The sequence below is a fragment of the Eschscholzia californica genome, unplaced genomic scaffold (genome assembly GCF_041429995.1).
Source record: "Eschscholzia californica isolate CP2 unplaced genomic scaffold, dmEscCali1.0.p SCAF_1, whole genome shotgun sequence".
Lineage (NCBI taxonomy): Eukaryota > Viridiplantae > Streptophyta > Magnoliopsida > Ranunculales > Papaveraceae > Eschscholzia > Eschscholzia californica.
This window is the reverse complement of record NW_028238198.1, coordinates 59,999,652-60,021,091: the sequence shown is the minus strand read 5'-3', so window position 1 is coordinate 60,021,091 and position 21,440 is coordinate 59,999,652. Positions and strand designations below refer to the sequence as shown.

Sequence of the window (21,440 nt, the reverse complement as noted above, 5' to 3'; positions counted from 1 at the left end):
AAGAAGATGGCTTTGACCACCATGATATTTCAACTTGAACTTTTAAAGAAATCATCGATTAGAATGGAGGATAACACTGTTACAGTTAAAAATTTACATCTAAGAATGACAATACCCTATTCTAATCCCGTAATCACAATAATCAACGATAATTACAATAAAGTAAATGAAAAGAGAGCTAAAAGAGAGAAAAAGGGCCTTAACCCACACAAGGTTATATTATACATTATACAGCATCTAAAATGGGCAATTGCACATAGTTTAGATCTTATTTGGGAAATGAATTTTATGAGAAGAAATGCATTGGAATTTTCTGGCACCGAACAATTCCAGCAGCTCCTCCGAAACACAACCATCTCTCACTACCTTTGTTCATATTCCATCTCACTCTATGCATCGCTACAATCTTCGAAGGAAAAACGTCAATTTCTGTTTCCTTTTCTACCTTCGGCTTCGTTCCACCACTGATTGACAGTGCCTGATCTGAAGAAGGTTTTTTCATTGCAGCTCTGGACGTCGAAGTTGCATTGCTCTTTCTAGAAGCAGGAGTCTTCTCTGAGCTAAGATTCGAGGGGTCATCCTTGTAGCACAAAGCTGTTAAAGGGCAAGAACCAACAAGTTCTTTTAAAATACTGTAATGGTAGATGAGAGAAAGATAATATAATGAGTATTCAATTTTAAACTCACCAAGATTAGAATCATCTGGTGTTTTATTACTTGTTCTTTTTGCTTGATTCATGTTTGATTGGAACCTTGATTCGTTTAAGGGCTTCAACGGGACCGGAGTTTCTGTCAAGGGAGTGTTGATTACTAAAGTAGGGCCTTCGTCAGTCAATGATCCACAGAGAAAATGTGGAGCCTTATTTCGGGAATGATCTTTATCCACCGCTTTGCTCGTAAGCTATTACGATATGTAAAAAGTTTCAGACAGGAAAAATAACATAATACAACTCGAAGAAGAAAATGACAATGTCAGAAACGAAGGAGAGACCACCAACCTGAAAACGAAGAGCAGAACCATCTGCACTGCAATATGCAATCATACCTACAATAACATGCCCATCAGAATGGAGAAGGATGATTTGAACGGGAATATCAGTTAAGATAGTATATAATATATATATATATATATATGCTGGTAAAACTAAGTTTTTCGACCTAACTATACCAGTTTTAAGAATCTCAACAAGAGTACAAATTCTAGAAACTTGAAGAAATAGGCCAAGAACGTCTCATAGTCCTACACTAGGTAAATACACAAACATATATAAACATATCCAATGAAAAGAAAATACCTCCTTGTTTGGATGCATGGACACTCCAAATGGGAAATGACAGACATGCATAACAATGCAGATTTTCCTGTGTCCCAGTAAAAGGCATTCCAGTGACAGGAGCATCAACTGCTGATTTTGACATGCTGAGGAACCTTAGTGTCCCATCATCAGAGGACATTATGATACACCTAGCATGATTTCAACAAAACAATCAACTACAACGACCATCAATATCAAATTAACTTGTTTATATATACCATCCATATCAAATTAAATATATATATATATATGGACATTGTCAAATTAGAAGCAAAAGTACCCCGGGTCTGAGAGCCAATCCAGGCTATATATGATCCTCCTTGCTGGATTAAGTCCCCATAACGGCCGGTACGGATCTCTGCAGAGGACAAAGATGGTCTCAGTTCACGAATTTCAAGGCAATTTAAGTGATGGTCCTGAGTCCTGATATAACTAAAACATAACTAGTATGACAGACAGAAAATGATATACCTAAGGTCCCAAAATTTTAGCCCTCCGTGTCCGGCGGTGGCAATTACATTTGCACTCTCTTCATCACTGAAAAAAGATATTTGTATTGCAGATTTTCAACGTAAAGGACATTTACTCAAAGAAAAGACATAAGAAACAATAAATAAAAAACTGAGATAGGCCCAAGGGTCTAGATGCTCTAGTCAATCAGGTAGAAACAGTCGAACAGTAAAAAAAAGTGGTTCACGAACGTTGTCAAACAGGGATTGTTATGGAAAAAAGAATCACATCTTCAGTTCCGTCCCGTTTGATGGTAGTCCAGCTAGAATGTTACAACTTTAAAAACGAAAAAAGCTACAAACTCGTAGGATTATTTTAGTCAGAAGAACGAACTGAGTATATATTATGTACCCCTACCAAAAGTCAAGATTTAACGGAAAAGTGAGCTCATGTGTCTCAAAAATAACCAACTAGTTCCTATAATAAGAGATGGAACTTAAGCTCATAAACCAAACCCAAAATAGATACATTAAAGGGAAAAAGAAGGCGTTAGACTTAGGAAATAAGATGATGAATCCTCAAGATTCACTAACACAATACTAACCTTCCACTGGGAGCCCAAGCAAGTGATCTTATAGGAGCATTGTCAGCACTGAAGCAAAGCAAAGGTCTTGTATCTGCAAATGAAGCAAAACAGCACCAAATCTTATTTGATCTCCTAGTCAATACTATCAGATACTTTGAAATCTTTATCCCACATCAAAGAAACTACTAGTGAACTGAGGTTTAAATGACACTAGAACTTGTATTTGCATGTCAAGGTAAAAATGCATTTAAATCCTTCAACTGCTATTCCATTTATAATTTTGAAACACACCAGCTGAATAAGAAAACAAAATAGAATCATAGAATCAACAAGTTTGATGGCAGGACCTTGAGATGAAGCAGTTGGTGAGAACCTCCACAAAGCAACCTGAAATATGAAACATTACCAAAATCATATATTGGTCTTAATACGCTGACAGGAATCAGTTATTTTTTTATGGGATAAAGATTCTTCGAAGAGTACGAAAATCTCAAACTCCACCAGAGAACAGAAATGCAAATAAAAGGTTTTGCTACTACAATAGAACCTAGAAAAAAGAATATTTTTTTAAGGCAAAGAATCACTATCTTAATACATTGATCTAGAGAGAAAAGATGCAAATGTTCTGGAGATATTACAGTTCCATCATGACATCCAGCTAGTATCATATCATGGGGAGCCGAACGAGACCATTCCAGAGTGAGAGGAACGCTGTAAAAGATAACTACAATTAGATTTATGTTCAAACAAAAAATCTATTTCACCTATCAAAAGATAACTACAATTAGATTTCTCTTCCAAACCATGGGATAAAAAAAATCTTAACCTACCTTTGCTTGTCTCCAAATTTCAACTTTGAACACTTAAATACTGGTGCTAATTTCATGAACCGGGGATCAGTGCCCTCTTTCTTGTGAGAAGAAAATAAGATCTTGGCTGTTCTTGGAAAAGGAACCTTCCACCTGCAGTTATATGGAATTGAGTATCCACTTCTTTACAAGAATTAATAACCAGGTATAATCTTGGTAATGAATTCATGCCTTAATAGAAAAAAAAGTGTCAGAACAGAAGCAAGTGCAACTAGTGATTCCAAACATAAGCAGAAAACTAGCTAAAATGTCACGCCTCCCGTATAATTAAAGATAAAGTCCAACTTCACTTAAGTATTTCAAGAGCAAGCAAACAAAAATTCACCTTTTTCCTGAACATCATAGTATGCCACAAATGTTATAGTTCTAAGCAAAATATTCATTTTTATATTGCATTGTTCTAACAAATTGATAATTTGATATAGAAATAATTTCATCACAATGAGCTCAAGTGGAGACCACCAAAACTTGTATATTTAACGAGGCTAATCGCTCAGGGAGATATTTTATAGAGATTCTACTGAATCTAAATGAAGTGAGTGAATACAAACAACTTACAAGACAAAAATATGCTACGAGGATAGGGGAAGAGACATACACTTCAAGGGAGCCATTTCCCAACAATACTGCAAGATAGCCCATGCAATGCTTGCTTCCAGATTTATTATCTGAAGGCCGCCATTTCACATCCCATGCAACTTTTCCATTATGGGCTAGACATAAGACAACTCTAGGCAAAATTACATCATTTGGAAGATGCAAGTTAGGTGTGCTTATCTCAGAGCACCCATTAACATACTCTTTCGGGCTAGATGCCACTATTTGTTGCCCACAATCTGAAGAGGCTGGCAAAGCTGCAAATGGAGATTCATTTGCCCTACTTTCTAATGATAAAAGGGGGTCAAAAGGACCAGAATCTTCATTACGATTATTGGTTATTTCTTTCAATTTTCTTTTTCTCCTACGAGTATAAGTGAGAGTTGGCTTAGAGGTCAATACTGCATTGCTGCAGCCTCCCTCCTGTCTTTCTCTCTTTAACTCAACATCGTCATAAGGGATTTCCACAGTATTTTGTTCATGACTGTTCGTCACAGCAGGGCTTTTAGCAAGAACCCCAGAAGGGTCTTCCAGGAGTTCATCACCAACATATGGAACAATTTGATTATCCCCGTTAACATCATCTAAGTATTCACTTACAATCTTTTTCTTTCTAATTTTCTTTTTCACTTTCTGCAACTGTGGTAAAGTCGTGTTAGTATCCTTGTCTACTAGAACATCAAGTGCTTCCATGGACTGGCTACCGTTGTCCATGTCACCATGACATTCTGCAGTGACTACAGTCTTTCTCTGTCTCCTTTTTGGCTTATCCAACAGTTGTGAAGTTTCGTTTGTGTTCTCTTCTCCCTGAACAAATTGGCTATTGGTATCCAGAGCACCACAAGATTCCTCCATAACCATTTTCTTTTTCAGTTTTTTGCTTGCCTTCTTTAATGGTGGTACACTTTTGTCCTTTTCCTTATACAACTGAATTGATAATTGGTTAGTACTGTCTAAGTCTCCATAAGATTCCTCAATCACAGTCTTGTTCTTGGATCTACCTCTTGCCTTCTGCAATGGAGGTAAAGCATTATCTGTCTCCATGTCTAACTGAACATCAAGTACTTGAACCAGCTGACAATTGCTGTCCAAATCACCAAAAGATTCTTCTGCATATGTCTTCTTCTTAGGCCGCGCTCTTGCCTTCCTCAATGGTGGTGAAGGTTTGTTTCCCTCCACTGAATAAACAGAAAGTGGTGGAACATACTCGGTATCACTGTCTAAGTCAAAAGTTACTTCTTTTGTGGCTTTCTTGCTCGGTCTCCATTTTGGTCTCTTCAGAGGTGGTGACGAATCATCCAGAGGAACTTGCTTTCTCGGTCTTCCTCGTCCTTTTCCACTTCCCTTTGCACCTACTTTTCCACTTCCTTTCCCTCCTTTCGGGTTCGTAGATGGAGGAAGTTCTTCATCTTTCACATTGACATTCAAAAGACACCATATTTGAATGACACCTCGACCAATCAAAGCAGCACCTATCTTGTGATAAGATGAATCAGGTGGATGAGCAGCAACAGCTAGATACTGAAAATGGGAAGAAAGTAAGTAAGAGATACTAGGACATGAAACAGAGAGAAAAAACTTCTCAAAATTAAAGCAAAATAGAGAAAAACCAATAATAAATGATTCTTTATAGGATCAGCATTCAGTACAAAGTACCTCACACTTGAAATGGCAATCAGATCTTTGATCAACACTAGGACACCAATCTAATCCCCAAATTGGTCCTCCAGCATACAGCAGGAAATCTTTCCTGAAACATAACATATTCTTAGATATCTTAAAGAAAATAAAAGCTAAAATTGTGTTCATTTATATTGGCAAACTAAACGATAAAACATCCTTCATCCAGTAACTGTCAGATAATAGCGCAAAGGGAAGTTTTATAGGGCCTCCCCATGAACCATTTCACTTGAGAAATAATCATTGAGGGGGGGCCTTGTAACAAAAATGAGGGGGCCCTATAAAATCTCCCTAGCGCAAATATACGTTAATATTATAAACACCTTATCATACTACATGCTTAGTCGTGAAAAACTTAACAACTGACTATGGATGAAACGTGACTAACTTAAACATGGTAAACTGGAAAATTACATCAAAGAATACAAACATTATAGACCTAAAACGTAAGAAATACCTGGTGTCGAAATTACTTGTCTCACTTGAGTATCTCTTCAACTGCGAGAACATGAAGATAGAATGTTAAGATAGGTCTAGCATAATCCATCAGATAAGAGCAGATCAAGATTCAACTTGTAATGTAAATTGCTTTATTTAGGGTAGAAAAAGAGGTTCAAGTTCCACCACAAATCCCTGATAAGTACCTTAGGAGTGGACGCAGAAGAAAACTGAGGTAAGCTTATCCCGTTACAAATATCTTCTCCTTGTACACTTCCATTTTCATCATGGAACCTAACAATTCTAGGTTTATAACACAGGTACTTCCATTCCCTGTCCATATAATACATTTTAGTCATCAATGACGTATATTAACCAAGAATAGATGGCAGTAGGCTTATTACTAATACTTATCAACACAAAGAATTAGGATCTTTACAAAAATGATTTACAGCATGCTGGAAATAAAATTTATTGGAGAAGGCTACAATGAAAAGGAAAATAGGTGTTAGGTTACATGTAACACTATTATTATTTATCAAATTATTGATTTCTCAAGGTTTCTAATCAATTGTGATATAATTGACATAAATTTTATAAGGTCAGAATATCTTGTTCACCGTTAGTACCAAGTACGAAGAACACTGTCAACCTTCTAGTATCAAGTGGTGTCACATAAAAAATTCAAACAAGCTATCTTCATCAAATTGGAAAAAGAACTACTACAAATTGTTTCTAGACCTAACAAATTTACAGAAGTAATGTTGAAAGAATTTGAAAGTTCAACTTTTCAAACAGTTTGATTGATTCGGATATCATTCTGAAGTATTCAACAGGGTATTTGACCAAATTAGACAGTTCTCAAATTAAACCTTTACTACTGTTCCTATTTTAGCTGAAAATTGGATGTCCCAAGTTGCACATGATAATCTACAATTGAATACAATTCTTTCATTCAGCAAGAATGGCGTTTTAAAATATGAAGTAGAGCCGAACTTATTATCCAGTAGAAGTCCAACAGAAATTTCGTCTAAAAAGTGAAAAACATAAGCACTTAATGAATGGGAATGTCACCTCAAGAAAGTTACTGTAGAAGAAAAGCTTTCCAACTCACTTGCACAAGAAGCTTCTGTTTCTTCTTCCTCCTTCACACCACAAAGCTCAGAAATCGTATCTGTTGCTTTGAAATATTTCTCTATACAATAATCAAATGGAGAAACCACAACACCAGAACAATCTTCATCGTTTATAGTACCATCCATTGTCACTCCCTCCGTTGTTTTGTTTCTGCCTAAGTATTGAATGTTTGTGGTTCCTTTTCTTCTGCATTCAACCGTCATTACTACTTAAATGTGTAAACTCGTACAAAATTTGTAATATTTTGGCAACAAAAGTACGTTTGATGGACACGACAGGCGAAAGAAGTCAGAGAAGGAAAGGATGAAATCGGAAACAATGATGTCCGATCTTCACGGAAATTCATGGCAAATTGTATTGGTATTGTTTTTACGAACTTAACTAGTACGTATTTGACTAATGACTACTTAACAGTGCCAAAGGTTTCGGATGCTAAGATGAAAAATAGGTCTATGAGGTGTTTATAATTCATTATCATCACAGAACGAATAATTTAACTCTGAATTAGTAAAATCTAACCTCTTTAGGGATTTCAGTAACTAGGATTCTGTAACGCCTTATTAGGAATCCTACTCTTTTTCTTCACTCCCTCCACAGTGGACAGCAAGAACCCTAGCTAATTTGACAATCAATTAGTAAATTTAGCAGGATATGTTTATTTAGAACTTTTAGAAAAATTTCAGAAAGGTAATTTAGAAAGAACTGAACTATTTCTCGAAACAAACTACTACTAATTGATTCCAAATATCAATAATCAATAGTTTTAGGAAGGAATGAAACTGAAATAATTGCACAAGAAGATCAACAAAAAGGAAAGGCAAAACCCTAATTATACAAGAATGCAGATGACTATGAAGATAGTTTACCTATCTTGTTATTCGCCTCGCTAATTTCATGGCAATGGAGAGAGAGAGAGAGAGGGTAATTCTTGAAGATTTTGAGTTTAGGTTTTTGAACGGTTAGTAGTAGGGGTAATTCCGTATTTTTCTATGTTATAATTATTAGGGTAAGGGTTTAGGTGTTTGAAGGTTTGGGAGAGAAGGCAACAAAGAGGACGAACAAATGAAACCCTAGCTAGGTTGAAAACTTTCAGACTGCCTCCATTTATCGTTCAGTCGATAATCAGTCCGGAGAATCAATCAGGTTAGCATAATCTAATACATTCAAAGTTATTCATCTCCTTCTACTAGTCTGTTATTTATTCTACTCCGTCTTTTGATAGATGTTAGGGTTTTGCTAATTGATATAATTTTTAGGGTAATTCCGTTCATATTTGTTCTATGAGAACTTTCTCTTTGAATTGAATTATTAAGTTTCTCCATTTATGAAGAATTTGAGTTGTAAAAGACTATTTTTTTTTCACCACCATTGACAGTAATATCCAAATAGGGATACCCTTACTAATGTTTAATTAGGTTGTCCTTCTCAAGTGGTGGAGGTAAGAAAATCCCACCATGGGATTTCAAATGCGCAGGAAAATTTGTGAACCAAACCGCAGATTTCCCCATGTGCCAAATGGACCCTTAACTAAATGATGATAGTACTTACTGGGTTTTGAAATGATTTTTGTAGGGTTTTGGATTCAAACAATTCAACCTCTTCTATTTCTATCGAGAACAGCTCAGAAAGATTGATTCAGTAATTAAACCCTAGAAATGGAGATATCGAACCAGACAAATCAACCGAAGAAGAGGAAGAAAAATCCACCATTAGAAGGTCAGTTTCAGCATGACCTAGGTACTTGTTCAAAAAACAACGATCTTTCTAGTGCAATTTCACTCTACGAATCTGCAATTTCTCAAAATATACGTTTAAATCATAACCATTATAATACTCTCCTTTATCTTTGTTCAAATTCCCTCCCTGATTTATCTTCATCAGAATCCCTAAATTCATTAAAAGACTCTGCTATCAAAAAGGGGTTTTCGATATTTAATCGAATGTTAGATAACAATATAAAACCCACAGAAGCAACAATCACAGCAATATCGAGACTTGCTGCTGCTAAAGGAGATGCTGATCTTGCTTTCGAATTTGTGAAAAATATGGGGGAATATGATATTTTACCTAGATTAAGAACTTATGATCCAGCATTGTTTGGTTTTTGTCATAAATTAGATGCTGAAAAAGCCTATTCAGTTGAAGAACATATGATTTCTTTAGGAATCCAACTTGAGGAATCAGAGTTAGCTGCATTGTTGAAGGTGAGTGCTGAAATTGGAAGAGAAGATAAGGTTTATTTGTATTTGCAGAAACTGAGAAATTGTGTGAGATGTACTAGTAAAACAACTTCAGAGGTAATTAAAAATTGGTTTTGTAGTAGTTTTGCATCGGAAGTGGGTTCTTCGGATTGGGATGAAATTCAGATTAAAGATGTAATTATGAAAAATGGAGGAGGTTGGCATGGGAAGGGATGGTTGGGAAAAGGGAACTGGGTTGTTAGTAGTTCAAATGTTAGTTCAGATGGGTCTTGTTTAAACTGTGGTAAAAAACTGGTTTGTGTCGATATTGATCGGGTTGAAACTGAAAAGTTTGCAGAGATGATAGCTTCGCTTGCTCTGAAAAGGGAGGTTAAGTCTAATTTTAAGGATTTTCAGGTATCAATATCGTCTTTTCTCTATTATGTTATTTGAACAAGTATCTCATAGACTCTATAGTTTTAAAGATTTTGATTGAATTTATGTAACAAACTAAAAGCATCGATATTTTCACCGTTGATGGTTTACATTAATTTGTGTGCTTTTCTTTGCTACTGCTGCATAAGGAATGTATATTTCAAGAGAAACCCGATAGTTACCATGAGGTCTGTTGATTATAAATTATATACTTTTTCTAGGAGTGGTTGGATAACAATGCGACATATGAAGCAATAGTTGATGGAGCAAACATTGGATTATATCAACAAAACTTTGCAGATGGTGGATTCAGTATTTCTCAGGTTTATATCTTGAATCAATTAGCTTGTGTATCAGTTTATCTTACCATGTATTTTTTTATCTAAAACAATTATTACTTTGTAATGTTAAATATTCTCAAAATTGCAATAGGACAGTTGGAAGCTGTCGTGAAAAAGCTGTACGATGGAAACCAAAAGAAATGGCCGCTTGTTATTCTTCACAACAAACGTGCTCAGTCACTTATGGCTAATCCTTCTAATCGAAGTATACTTGACGAATGGAAGGCTCAAGGTGCACTTTACACAACACCAACTGGATCAAACGATGATTGGTACGTACACCTTGTTCTTGTGCATGTTCGTTTTTAAGTAGATAATTACTAAGAGCTGCTTTATTATAGCAGATTGATGGTTCATATCCTAAGTCATGGAATTTTCACTTTTCTGTTTTCCTCGTGTTAAAGCTTCATTTTGCATCATTACATCCTTCGAGTTTTGAACATAACTAGTAATATTTGCAATCCAGGTATTGGCTATATGCTGCTGTCAGACTTAAGTGTTTACTTGTGACAAATGATGAAATGCGAGATCACATTTTTGAATTCTTAGGGAGCAGCTTCTTTCTCAAGTGGAAAGAGGGACATCAAGTATGTAGAGTTTAGAATCTTCCATCTGGATTGCTGTTTTTTCTTGTAGTTTTGAAATGCTACTAGATATGGAGTGTATCGAACTTTGTGTCAATCTATGGACTCTTTGGTTTGATACTTCCATACAATCTTCAATTGACTTAATGAAATTGATATCTATTTCATTTTTTAGGTTCATTATACTTTCTCGAAATGTAATTTGAAACTTCAGATGCCACCTTCATATTCCTTGGTCATTCAGGTAAAATATGCTTTTCCAGATTACTAGTGTTGATACGTCTCGATAAATGATGTTAGTTGATTACTTACTGTACTAGTGTTGAAGATTCCCTTAACATCTTTCATTTGTTTGCAGGAATCAGAAAAAGGAACATGGCATGTACCTATAGAAGGAGAATTCAGTGATGAGACTTCAAGGACATGGCTCTGTATTACCAGGCCATGATCCTGTAACTATTTTGTACGAGTTCTCCATGATTTTTACAGTCCTCAACCTGAGTAGGTACCCTACTTCAACCATCAATCTTATTATCTGTGAAATTCACTAGTAGCCCATTTCTGTTTTCTTTTCATTACAAACCCAATGGATTGGTAAATCTATAAGATTCAACACTGGCTGGGTCTTACCGTCCTGGTTTACGTTCTTCTAATCCTCCATAATCATCCTCTTTATTAGATCTTGTAAAACTCTATGCCTTCGCATGAATATTTCCTCATGTTGGTCTCTCTCTCTCTCTGTCACACACACGCTCAACACTGATCAAAATACTATGGTTCTTGGGCAATGCTGTTTGAACTAAAATTTTAGAGCTCACTTATATGAGCAGATCATATTAGACGACGTTCTCTTTTTCTTTTATCTAATTGTCTGTAAAACTTTTTTTGTACAGGTTAATTTTGGCTTCTGTCTCATGGCTCTACATTAGAACGGCTTTATCTTTTACACATACAACACCTGCACCTAAATGTCCTGCCGATTGTATCCTTCCTGGATTTGGAGTAGCTTGTTGTGTTTCATTCGAAATATAAGTTAAGTACCATGGTAGAGTAATCGTCGAGATTAATTGGCACTCTTGAAATGTTCTGTTTTGATAAACACAACAATTATTGGGAGTCTGTCAGTTCTTGTTATACATGAATAGATTTTGGGTTTTGATTTTTTTTATTTAATGTCTGAATCTGTCTCATATAACTCATCAACATATGACTTATCCTGGGATAAAATTTTATTAGATGGACTTTTGACTCAAACACAATCCAAATTGATGATTCTTTTAAGAAAAACATCATATCTTTCAAAAAAAAAAAAGAAATTAAGAAAAACATCATTATTATATATGTAGATATAATCTTCTTGAATATCAATTAATAACATATTTGACTAAACCAGGGATATGAATATTCATGAAATAATCGTCCCAATCGATGTACTTAGGTTCAAAATAAAATGTGTTTGCCTCCTTTTTGTTCGCCTTCAATGCCACTCTTAGTTTCTCCAAATTCATGTCATCAAAACTGCAAAGTAATTTTCGGGATTAGAGAACCCAATGGTTTAATTAACAATCAAAACATAAAATCATTCGGAAAATAAGAAGGATTACTTACTTTCCCTTGAATAAAAGGTAAGGTTTGTAAAGCTCGACCAATCTAATCACGAAATTTATCTTTCGCTCCGTATCGTTACAAATATCACGAAAATACTGACAGAATATTGCATTCACCAATCGCAAACCCTAAAACAACAACAAAACTTAAATCATTTGCCTGTCATAATTGTTAACAATTGAAAAAAAATTATCTTTGAAATTGTGAGACTTTTAGCTAACCTTTAAGGGCAACAAGTAATTGATATCAAGGTAAGCTCGAAAGCTTGTCATAGTAGGGAAGAGAAGAGGCTTGGAAACCTTGATAGCCTTGCCATGATTATCTTTACATGGATACTTGGTAAAAAATTGGTAAGCATAATCCCTTATCTTAACCGAGCTCAATGGTGCCCCAGTTGATGAACCCACTTGGTATATATATTCAGATGGTTCATTTGCATGACCCACCATTGCTACTATTGTTGCATTCACCACCATATCTCCTGGTATCTACAAGAAAATTGATCTTGGATAAGAAGGAAAATCGAAATATATACGCGTTAGAGAAGCTTTAGTATACTTACTACGTCCACGAATGTCTCGGCGTTTCCAAGACAGCATTTCAGTTTCCCTTTTCCAAAACCGACGATGAAGCTGTCAATTGTTCTGTAGTTACCAAATAACACGTACGTGTGAACGTTAGAGTTGTATAATGTGACGAAGAAATTATTTTGAAAAATGTTACGATGGTTACAACTCTCCGTGCCACGTTTTTGGGCCTCGCAGGTATTTGACTTAAACAATAAAGAGTTAGTTTAGCTGAAAATACCTAACACCTTCTGTCCAACCTGAAAATGGTTCTTTGAAAGTACTTGAAACAATGGTAGGCCTTATGATGACAACAGGAAGATTTCCTCTATTATGACCAACTATCATCTCTCCCATTGCCTTCGTAAACACATATGTGTTTGGCCATCCAAACATTCTTGCCCTGTCCAAGAGATAGACATAAAATTCATTATTTACGATTATCACGACAATAACTTCTTTCTAGAGATAAGCATATTTTCGATGAGATTAATTGTTTGATAGTAAGTGTAGTGACCCGAGCCTCATTAGTTAACGATATTTACATTGCCCTTGCAACTCAGCCCAAACCCAACGATTTCGGAGGTTTGGTTATGGTGGAAGTTCAGACAAACCACCTTAAAAGCCTCGACACTTATTAAGCTTTAAGTTTGCATCTATGGCTAGCCCGTAGGCCGGACCTTACCTCAAGATCTAAAACAACAATATGTTCCAAGTTATACATTTAGTTGCTCACCTTTGAAGGCCTAGTTCTTTCATGGCATCTGTTTCAACTTTTTTGGAAACATTCTCAGCCTTGAGTTCATTCAATCTTTTCTCCACCAACATTATCTCTTCTTCAATGTCTAAATTTGCTGAGGTTCCATTTAGGGTTTCACCCATTTGAATAGGTTTTTCTAATATGAGTCCTTCCTTCTCTCCACATACATAAGCTGCATTATACCATATAAACCCATCTAAATAAGTTCTTGATATACGAAAATTTTGACTATTTTACTACTCCGGAAGTGAGATTTTCTCTTATACTTATAAACTGACGGTCGGCCCCATCTAAAGCATATATAGGATTATCGATCCTAACACAATATATTGTATATGAATAACAAACTTACCTGTTGATATATGAAGAAGCATTTCTAGTTTCACACACTTCTTTGCGAAATCTAAAACGTACTTAGCTCCCATGGTATTTGTTCCCAATGAAACATCATATCTACAAACAAGTAAAAATATAAACACATAAAATAACGTTTACTAGTTAGTCTCCATCCTTTATCTAGAGTCTTGAAGTTGACATGACGACCGATTATATGTAAGACTGTAAGAGCATGTGTCGTATACTCGTATTCTATCAAATCATTGATTCTTTCTATGAGTTTATAATTGATCACGATGTTATAAGTTACATACCTATCATAAAAGTTAGTAGTTGCAGCAAAGTTGACAATAACGTCGACTTCTTCCCTAATTTCTTCCCTGATATCGGAGTCTTGTATACCCATGTTCGCGCAAGCAGCATCTCCGGCAACCGGTATCAATTTCTCTGATATGAAGGAGTCAAATTTTGCACCATATTTTTCCTTCAACACTCTGAACACTTCTTTACTTACCACCTAATAATAATTGTAGTTGGAAATATTAATAATTAATTTTCACTAACATACTTAATCAACCCGTACGTGCAAATCTTGTAAGCCAGAGTAAGAATAAGTAATACCTCATTATGGAGACGCTCTGCTGCTAACGATGAATCGGCCGCTCTTAAAAGAAGGTAGAACCTCTTCACATTAGGCTGAACTCTAAGTATTTTCTCGATAAAAACTACATTTAACATTAAGAAGATAAGTTAATTAAAATTATTTAAGGATTAATATTTCATATATATGTATATGATTATTGTTCTTGAAATTGGAAACAAAGGGGAGTGAGATAATAAGAACATACTCTTTGCAAGAAAACCAGTAGAACCAGTTACAAGAATGCTCTTGTTCTCAAGAGATTCAACAATACCATTAAACTCCATTGATAATTAATGAACTAAAATCAACAAGAACACTATTTTGATGAAACCCTTGTTAGCAAATATGAAACTTAATTGATTTGATTAGTGTTTCATGCATATTTTATAAGTGTGGAAATTGAGATGGAGTACACGTAGGTTGTTATTTATTTTCTTAGGCTAGTTATTAAATTTATAATTTAAATCGAAAAAGACAAATTATTATAAACTCAAATTTGCATGGGCTAGTTATTAAACTAATTTATTTCTTGGTGTTTAGGTAAACAAAGATTTTATATTAATATTAAAAATATTTTTAGCATTGACAAGATTGATTTTGTGTAGTTTTTCATTCCAGCATATAATAGTGGTAGTTGGTTTATGGTTGGAAAGAATTTAACTTCTAAGAAGATGATAATAACTTTGTCTTGATTCAATTGTTTATGACAGTTAGGTATCACTGATACAACCATCCATACTATGACCTATTCGTAATAATGAAACGTTTGGATATCGACCCACGAGTTTACTCGTTATCATACTCGATTTTTGTTTAAGAATCACATCATTAAACCACCAATGTGGTTTTGGAAAATGATAGTATTGATAACTTAAAAGAAAGAAATCGGAAAATTGGACGAGAAATATGCTAAAGTAGAACAAGGCAAATTTTTAGAGGTATTTCAATTGGTTGAGCTTTTGGGTTATCTCCCACGCATTATTATCTCGATTTCTCGTCAAGAGTATTGAAGTCTAAAATTAGTTTACACGTCAAAGTTGCTTAGATTAGTTGATGCACGTACAAATTAAGCAGAATTATCCCGAAAGAAAAGAGAATAAGAAGTATCTCAACTAACGAGCCGATTCCATTCCACAAATTACTTGGAAGTGGGTGAGTATTGTCTAAAGAAAGGTTAGAAATTTTTATGGGTAATTAAGAATGAAGTTAACTATTATTGGTTAGTGATTGTTTTAATCTTGGGTAGATTTTGATAGAGACAATATGTTTTAACATAAAATTTAAATAATAGTTTCTTCATTAACAAGTTACTAATTATTATAGTTTTCGAATCTTCCCTTAATTTTTGTAGCACTTACGATATTGACTTCTTGATGAGGTGATTGTCATTTACTGGAATGTTTGTCGGCCTAGATTACCTCCAATCAAGGTTAGTGTCTGACTGGCACAAACAAGTCTATTACTGAAAAACCAGCTGACTAGATACTATGGCGCTTGGCGAAGCCAAACTTTTCACATATCTATACCAACTTTATTTTGCAGGGAAGAAGTCAAGAGTTAGGGTTTCTTGATGTAGGTTGTTTGGGTGATTTGAAGTTGATCCTAGAGTCTAATGGAAAGGCAATAATCGACGGAGTGTTTTTCTTCTTGGAATGGTGCTGAAATTTGATACAAATAAGTCGAAATGAACCAAGAGAATTTTCTATTTTTCGGGAACCTTTCACTGGTACGACATTAAAGAGACCCGATACATCTACCCGACCCTAGCTAGAAAAACTCTTAAAACCATAAAACCTTTCTTTTAACTCTTTTTTCTGCAACTCTCTCACACAATAGCTCTCATTCTCTCTAACTCTTAAAAGGAGAGCATTTTTGGCTTGGATGCTGGCTAGATAATACGTTTACGCAGACAGTAAGATTCGAACGTTGATCTCTCTAGTAAAAAGGCAAAAATAATAGTTGGTACCAAACTAAAGTTACTTCCAGTAAGAGTTTAAATCAAACACAAAAAAGTGAAAATCTCTCAAATAAGAAAGCAAATAAATGAAGAAAATAAATTAGCGAGAAGACCTTCATATTACACAGCGAGCGAGAGAGAAAGTTACAGAGAGATTATACGATTATAAGTAGAGTTGACGAAGAGAAGATTGCAGAGTTGAGTAAACAGCATGCCAACCTTGCTGTGTAGGATGTACTGTGTCCCAAAAGAAGGCGTAAAAGGGGTTATCACATACTGTATATTTCTTAACTCCATTCCCGTCTACGCTTCCACAATTATATGCGCTGCTTATACCCATACAACATGGCTTTAGTGGGTTCTCAAATTTCGAATTATCTGCAATAGTAACATAATTTCATTACGGGAAAGACCAAAGTTCGAATAACACATGCTCAAAAAAATTTAATACAAACATCTTCTGTATCAATTTGACTATAGGCACCCAAAGGGCCTCTAATTTGGGCCCATGGGAGAGCCGAAGTGAAGTGGGCACCAACCATTTTACAAAACCTAGGACAGCTCAACTTAACGAAGTACGGGTTGGGCTTCTAAACCCGAACGTGCTGATGGGAGCCTATATTTCCCTTTGCTAGCTCGGATGGAGCTAGTGAAGTAGGCTGTCGACCTTCCTTGGGTGCCCACACGGGTCCAAATCAAAGGTGTGCCTATAGGGAACATCGGCCCATAAAGAGCATCTCTAAGGCCCGGTTGAAATGGGTGCTAGATGAAACAAAACAAAACCAAACAAATAGATGAGATACCTGGGAAATTTCCTGTCTTTTTCTTGAAGACAGACATGAAAGCAGTATAGAGATCAACAATTAGAAATGGTGAATCATTTGTTTCATTGTTAAGTTTCTCCACCATTTGCTGAAGCAATTGGTTGTGAAAACCGACGAATGTGTTAGTAGTTCCGTTACACCTTTGGAAGGAAGATGTTGCCGTGGTAACAGGTATACATCCGAGAGGCGGCAAAGCCGAAATCGCTACCTTCTTCACTCCTAGGCTATGAAGCTCTCTTAGATTCAAGCTCAGTTGATTAACTACTGTTGCTATGAAAGCTGGAAGACCCTGTCATTGCTCAAACAAGGAAAAATGTTAGAACAAATGGGCCTAATATTTGGGCCAAACCTAAAAGGTCCAAGTTATATGTCTTTGTTCACACTTTTTAATTTTTGTCTACTTTTTACCAAACTCTAGTTGTCCTAACAAAATGTCCCGTTTGATTGGCCGTTTGACACTTTTTTTAATCCTATGGCTGAGATTTCACGCTTAGTAATGTTGGGCACTTTGGTGGGCTATTACGCTGGAACACCAAGCAACTTTCTAATTTTGTATTGGGAATTTTAGGACCACCCCCTCCCAGTTAGTACCCTAATTAGGGTTACTCCTTTTTAGTGTCCAATTAGGAAATCCCCCTTCAACTAACAGAGTTCATGATCATCTCATTAGTTTCCACATGTGTAGATCACATGGCCAAAAAATGCCCAAAATAAATAAATAAACAAAGCACTAAAATCTCATGACTTGGATACAACAAGTAGATGCATTTACCTGTGTACTACCATTTTTGGCTGTGTAAGTACTATAATCATTTCCTGCTACGGAGATATAAGCGATGGATGAGTTAAAGTCGCTAGCTTTGTAGACACCTTCGATCGAGAGTTGTTTCAAAAAATTGATCTGGGTGGTCATGTTTGGTTCGGGAACTAATGTGTCAAAAACACCCGTGCCACCGAATGCAAAATTCATCCCATATTGGAGCTTATTTTTTCCCATTTTCCTCCATTTGTAAGGTAATGGAGACTTGATTCCGATATATGATGCTGTAAATCCATCCGTCACTTAACATATTAATATCCATATTAATTTTTTTTTGTTTAATTTGTCTACGAAAACATATAAAAAAAAAGTATAAATAAATCGCTTGCAAGAACAAGAAGATAGTCTAAAATTTTATGTATGTACACCGGCAATATAATCACATTTACAGAAAAAGAAAAGAAAGTGATAAAAGCATGAGAGAAAAAGAAAATTAAAGTGAGACTGAAAAGATAACAGATAAGGGCATTATCAAAAGAGAAAGGAAATGAAAGAGAAAGAACTCAAGAAGGTACTAAATTTACAAAAAGTACTTTTAACATTTGGTACCTAATAGAATAGAAATTATTTACACACCCCTTTTCCACATAAATTAGGTATAGGTCCCTTGACGATTGACTATGACCTCACCACACCCATGGAGGAGAAAGAAAATCAGTTTTCTGTGTTTAACAATACTATAAGGAAAAGCTTTATTAAACTAAAAAGACATTTTTGTTTTAATTAAATGCCTTAATGGTCAGTCAAATCCTCACCCAACAATAAGTAGATGGTCAAACGGGAAAGTCATAGTTGACCAAGAAGTCAAATTTTGATATAACTAAACAATTAGATGTCTAAATCAGTGCTCTAGTGATTTGGCACAAAGTAAAATCATATTATTATGAAAAACAATGCCTACTGAAACAAAAATGAAAGGATGTCTTCTTACCCTATGGTATCGTTGACGTCGATAATAAGAGAATAAGGGTGAAAGGGCGAGATTCATTTATCATTTTTGTATCGAGAATATTTCTTTCTTTCATAGTCTACTCAAATTATATCCTAAATGCTAATATGATATTGAAAATTTTGGGTATCAATTTAAATCAGAAGTAACATTGGAGCATAAGTGAATTGAGTGATTGTAACACTCCCCAATATTAAATTGGTAATCATAAAGCTAACCATCAAGAATCAAACTCTTACTTATGCTTCTTTATCTCTATGTACTTGGGAGAGAGAGAGAGAGAGAGAGAGAAAGAGATGCTTAATCATGAAAAGCTAAAGATTAGGTAAGGCCATGGACCTCACCCACCACATGATAAGGTTGAATTGATATATAAAAAGAACACCAAAATCATATACATATATTTGTATGTGGAGTGGGGAATCAAAATTAAAGTAAATAATGAAAAAGGCATGCACAGATCCATACTAGTCTGTCTTTCTTTCTTTCTAAAAAGAGAGAGAGGGAGAGAGAGAGAGAAGGTAAGTGTTACCAATGTAATCAGGGAAGACACGGCCATCGGAGAAACGACCAGAAGGTTTACCAGGAAAAGTTACACCATATGGTACTTTCCATGAATTAGCCATTGCTTTCTGGTTATTCCCTGTATCAGCATATGAATCTCCAAATACAAATAGCTTAGACACTCCCCCTTCATTGTGGTGCTTATTATCAAGATAGTGGTGGTTCTTGTGGTGGTGCTTCTGGTGATGGTGGTGGTGGTGGTGGTGAGATGATAAACTAGCTTGAACTATTTGAGTTCCTGCAATTTAGCTCATGTCAGCCTCATAATCAAAGGAAATTAAGCAATTAAGACGTATAAAACAGCATTAATGGTTTAGAAATTAGAAACAAGAAATTAAACAGAGGTGGGTGGGTAAGGAATCAAATTATTAATCATTATTAACAAGTAAAGTTTGTTAATTGATTAACCTGTGAGAAGAACAAAGCACAAGGATAGTGAGAGAAGTAATGATGAAAAAGAAGAGATAACCATGATCTTCTTTTCTTTACTCTCCATACTAAAGAAGGCTTAGCCTCCAAAGAACAGAGAGAGAGAGAGAGAGAGAGAGAGAGAGAGAGAGAGAGATGGAGTGAGACCCTTCTAAGTTTATATAATACTTGAAAGTTTAGGGAATGGGCGGGACATCCAAAATTGGGCCGGAAAAGAGAGCCCAATCCACTGGTACGCAAAAATGCGTTCCCAGTCCAACGGGTCAGAGAGGCAGCCGAAATTACCGTTGCCCCCGTCAATCTCACTCAAATTTACGATACATGCCACTCAAATTTTGGGCGCGAAAGAGAGAGATTGTCTGAAAAAGCGGGATCTCGGGAGTGACGTGCGTCAGGCGAAATGACCGTTGCAGCTGGCCAGTCACATCTCCCCTTAATTTCTCTCTCACGCCTAATCTAATCAAATCCAAAACAAATCTTCTCTCAAAACCATCTCCAAACCGTTCCCTCTCCCTTAAAGTTTCATTTCCCAAACAGTTTCCTTTCCCAAACCACTTCCCTTTCCCAAACCGGTGCAAAGAAGGCGAATCATCATCTTGTTTCACTTGGTTTAAGTTCGAAAATCTTAGTTATCTCTCTCTTCTAACAAACAAAATCAAAGGAAGGTTTTTTATCTCTCTCTTCATCCTGCGAAAACACTGGTGTTCATAAATTTTTAGGAAGATGGTGAAACCTAATACGCCCAAACAACAAACAAAGAAAATAAGCCTTGAAGAGCCAAGATCTACCAGATCGAAAGCGGTTACGGAAGAACAAGCTACAAGAAGAATGAGCCCTAGGAAAAGGGTAAGTAACTGAAAATGTTTAGTTTTTTCTGTTTCACAAATTATTATTACTACATAATAAAATTTCTAGAAAATTTTTGTGTTTCAGAAATTATTTTTGTAGATTGATCTGTTTCTTTAAGTTCTTATCTAGGAACAGAGAAATTTCTAGAAAAATTTTCAGTGTACTGGTAGGACTAAAATGATTTCCTAGGGTTTCTATCTATTTCTTCATCATGAAAGTTCCTGTAGATAGATCTCTTTCTTATGTGAGTGGTTTGTAATCTGTTTTTTGATAAGGTTGTATATTATAAACTGTATAATTCCTAGAAAATTTTACAGTGTACAGGTAGGACAAAATATCAATGGTAAACCAGTTGATTTCATGAAAACTTAATGCAAGACAAAATATTAGCAGTAAACCAGTTGGTTTTCTGTACACTGCATGTTAAAAATGATCAAGTATTCCTACAAAATTTTTCTATAAACTTTCATTTTATAAACATAAATATTCCTAGAAAAAATTTCAGTGTATAGGACGGACCAA

General features: G+C 35.4%; 4 protein-coding genes across 7 annotated transcripts; 1 reads left to right on the top strand and 3 right to left on the bottom strand.

Moving 5' to 3' along the window:
- Nucleotides 1-27: 27 nt before the first annotated feature.
- Nucleotides 28-8,216, bottom strand: LOC147567933 (Transducin/WD40 repeat-like superfamily protein). Of its 3 annotated transcripts, none has more exons than XM_086654421.1 (17): nucleotides 7,940-8,216; nucleotides 7,593-7,689; nucleotides 7,011-7,259; nucleotides 6,143-6,269; nucleotides 5,956-5,996; nucleotides 5,475-5,568; nucleotides 3,820-5,339; nucleotides 3,183-3,314; nucleotides 2,991-3,063; nucleotides 2,700-2,739; nucleotides 2,371-2,443; nucleotides 1,788-1,853; nucleotides 1,597-1,674; nucleotides 1,296-1,465; nucleotides 999-1,045; nucleotides 688-901; nucleotides 28-594 (listed from the first exon to the last, which is right to left on the bottom strand). In XM_086654421.1, the coding sequence occupies exons 3-17, from the start codon at nucleotides 7,196-7,198 to the stop codon at nucleotides 287-289; spliced, it is 3,171 nt and encodes a 1,056-aa protein (XP_086510547.1). In that variant the 5' UTR covers nucleotides 7,199-7,259; nucleotides 7,593-7,689; nucleotides 7,940-8,216; the 3' UTR covers nucleotides 28-286. The 3 variants fall into 3 exon arrangements, with proteins under 3 accessions (XP_086510547.1, XP_086510546.1, XP_086510548.1); XM_086654420.1 differs by having other exon boundaries at nucleotides 7,593-7,685; XM_086654422.1 differs by lacking the exon at nucleotides 7,593-7,689.
- On the top strand, nucleotides 8,079-11,786 carry PRORP2 (proteinaceous RNase P 2). Of its 2 annotated transcripts, XM_086654425.1 has the most exons (9): nucleotides 8,116-8,216; nucleotides 8,646-8,662; nucleotides 8,693-9,670; nucleotides 9,910-10,011; nucleotides 10,126-10,301; nucleotides 10,496-10,616; nucleotides 10,789-10,857; nucleotides 10,972-11,118; nucleotides 11,507-11,786. In XM_086654425.1, the coding sequence occupies exons 3-8, from the start codon at nucleotides 8,729-8,731 to the stop codon at nucleotides 11,059-11,061; spliced, it is 1,500 nt and encodes a 499-aa protein (XP_086510551.1). In that variant the 5' UTR covers nucleotides 8,116-8,216; nucleotides 8,646-8,662; nucleotides 8,693-8,728; the 3' UTR covers nucleotides 11,062-11,118; nucleotides 11,507-11,786. The 2 variants fall into 2 exon arrangements, with proteins under 2 accessions (XP_086510550.1, XP_086510551.1); XM_086654424.1 differs by having other exon boundaries at nucleotides 8,079-8,216; nucleotides 8,646-9,670; nucleotides 10,972-11,114.
- Nucleotides 11,787-11,827: 41 nt separating this feature from the next.
- Nucleotides 11,828-14,884, bottom strand: LOC147567931 (alcohol-forming fatty acyl-CoA reductase-like). Its single transcript, XM_086654426.1, has 10 exons — nucleotides 14,732-14,884; nucleotides 14,505-14,608; nucleotides 14,198-14,400; nucleotides 13,900-14,000; nucleotides 13,524-13,719; nucleotides 13,029-13,190; nucleotides 12,784-12,865; nucleotides 12,443-12,709; nucleotides 12,222-12,349; nucleotides 11,828-12,131 (listed from the first exon to the last, which is right to left on the bottom strand). The coding sequence occupies exons 1-10, from the start codon at nucleotides 14,808-14,810 to the stop codon at nucleotides 11,978-11,980; spliced, it is 1,476 nt and encodes a 491-aa protein (XP_086510552.1). The 5' UTR covers nucleotides 14,811-14,884; the 3' UTR covers nucleotides 11,828-11,977.
- Nucleotides 14,885-16,485: 1,601 nt separating this feature from the next.
- LOC147567930 (GDSL esterase/lipase At5g03610-like) lies at nucleotides 16,486-20,247 on the bottom strand. The gene is made up of 5 exons (XM_086654432.1): nucleotides 20,049-20,247; nucleotides 19,609-19,878; nucleotides 18,080-18,351; nucleotides 17,287-17,596; nucleotides 16,486-16,861 (listed from the first exon to the last, which is right to left on the bottom strand). Exons 1-5 carry the CDS (start codon nucleotides 20,134-20,136, stop codon nucleotides 16,647-16,649), a joined length of 1,155 nt encoding a protein of 384 aa, XP_086510558.1. The 5' UTR covers nucleotides 20,137-20,247; the 3' UTR covers nucleotides 16,486-16,646.
- Nucleotides 20,248-21,440: the final 1,193 nt, after the last annotated feature.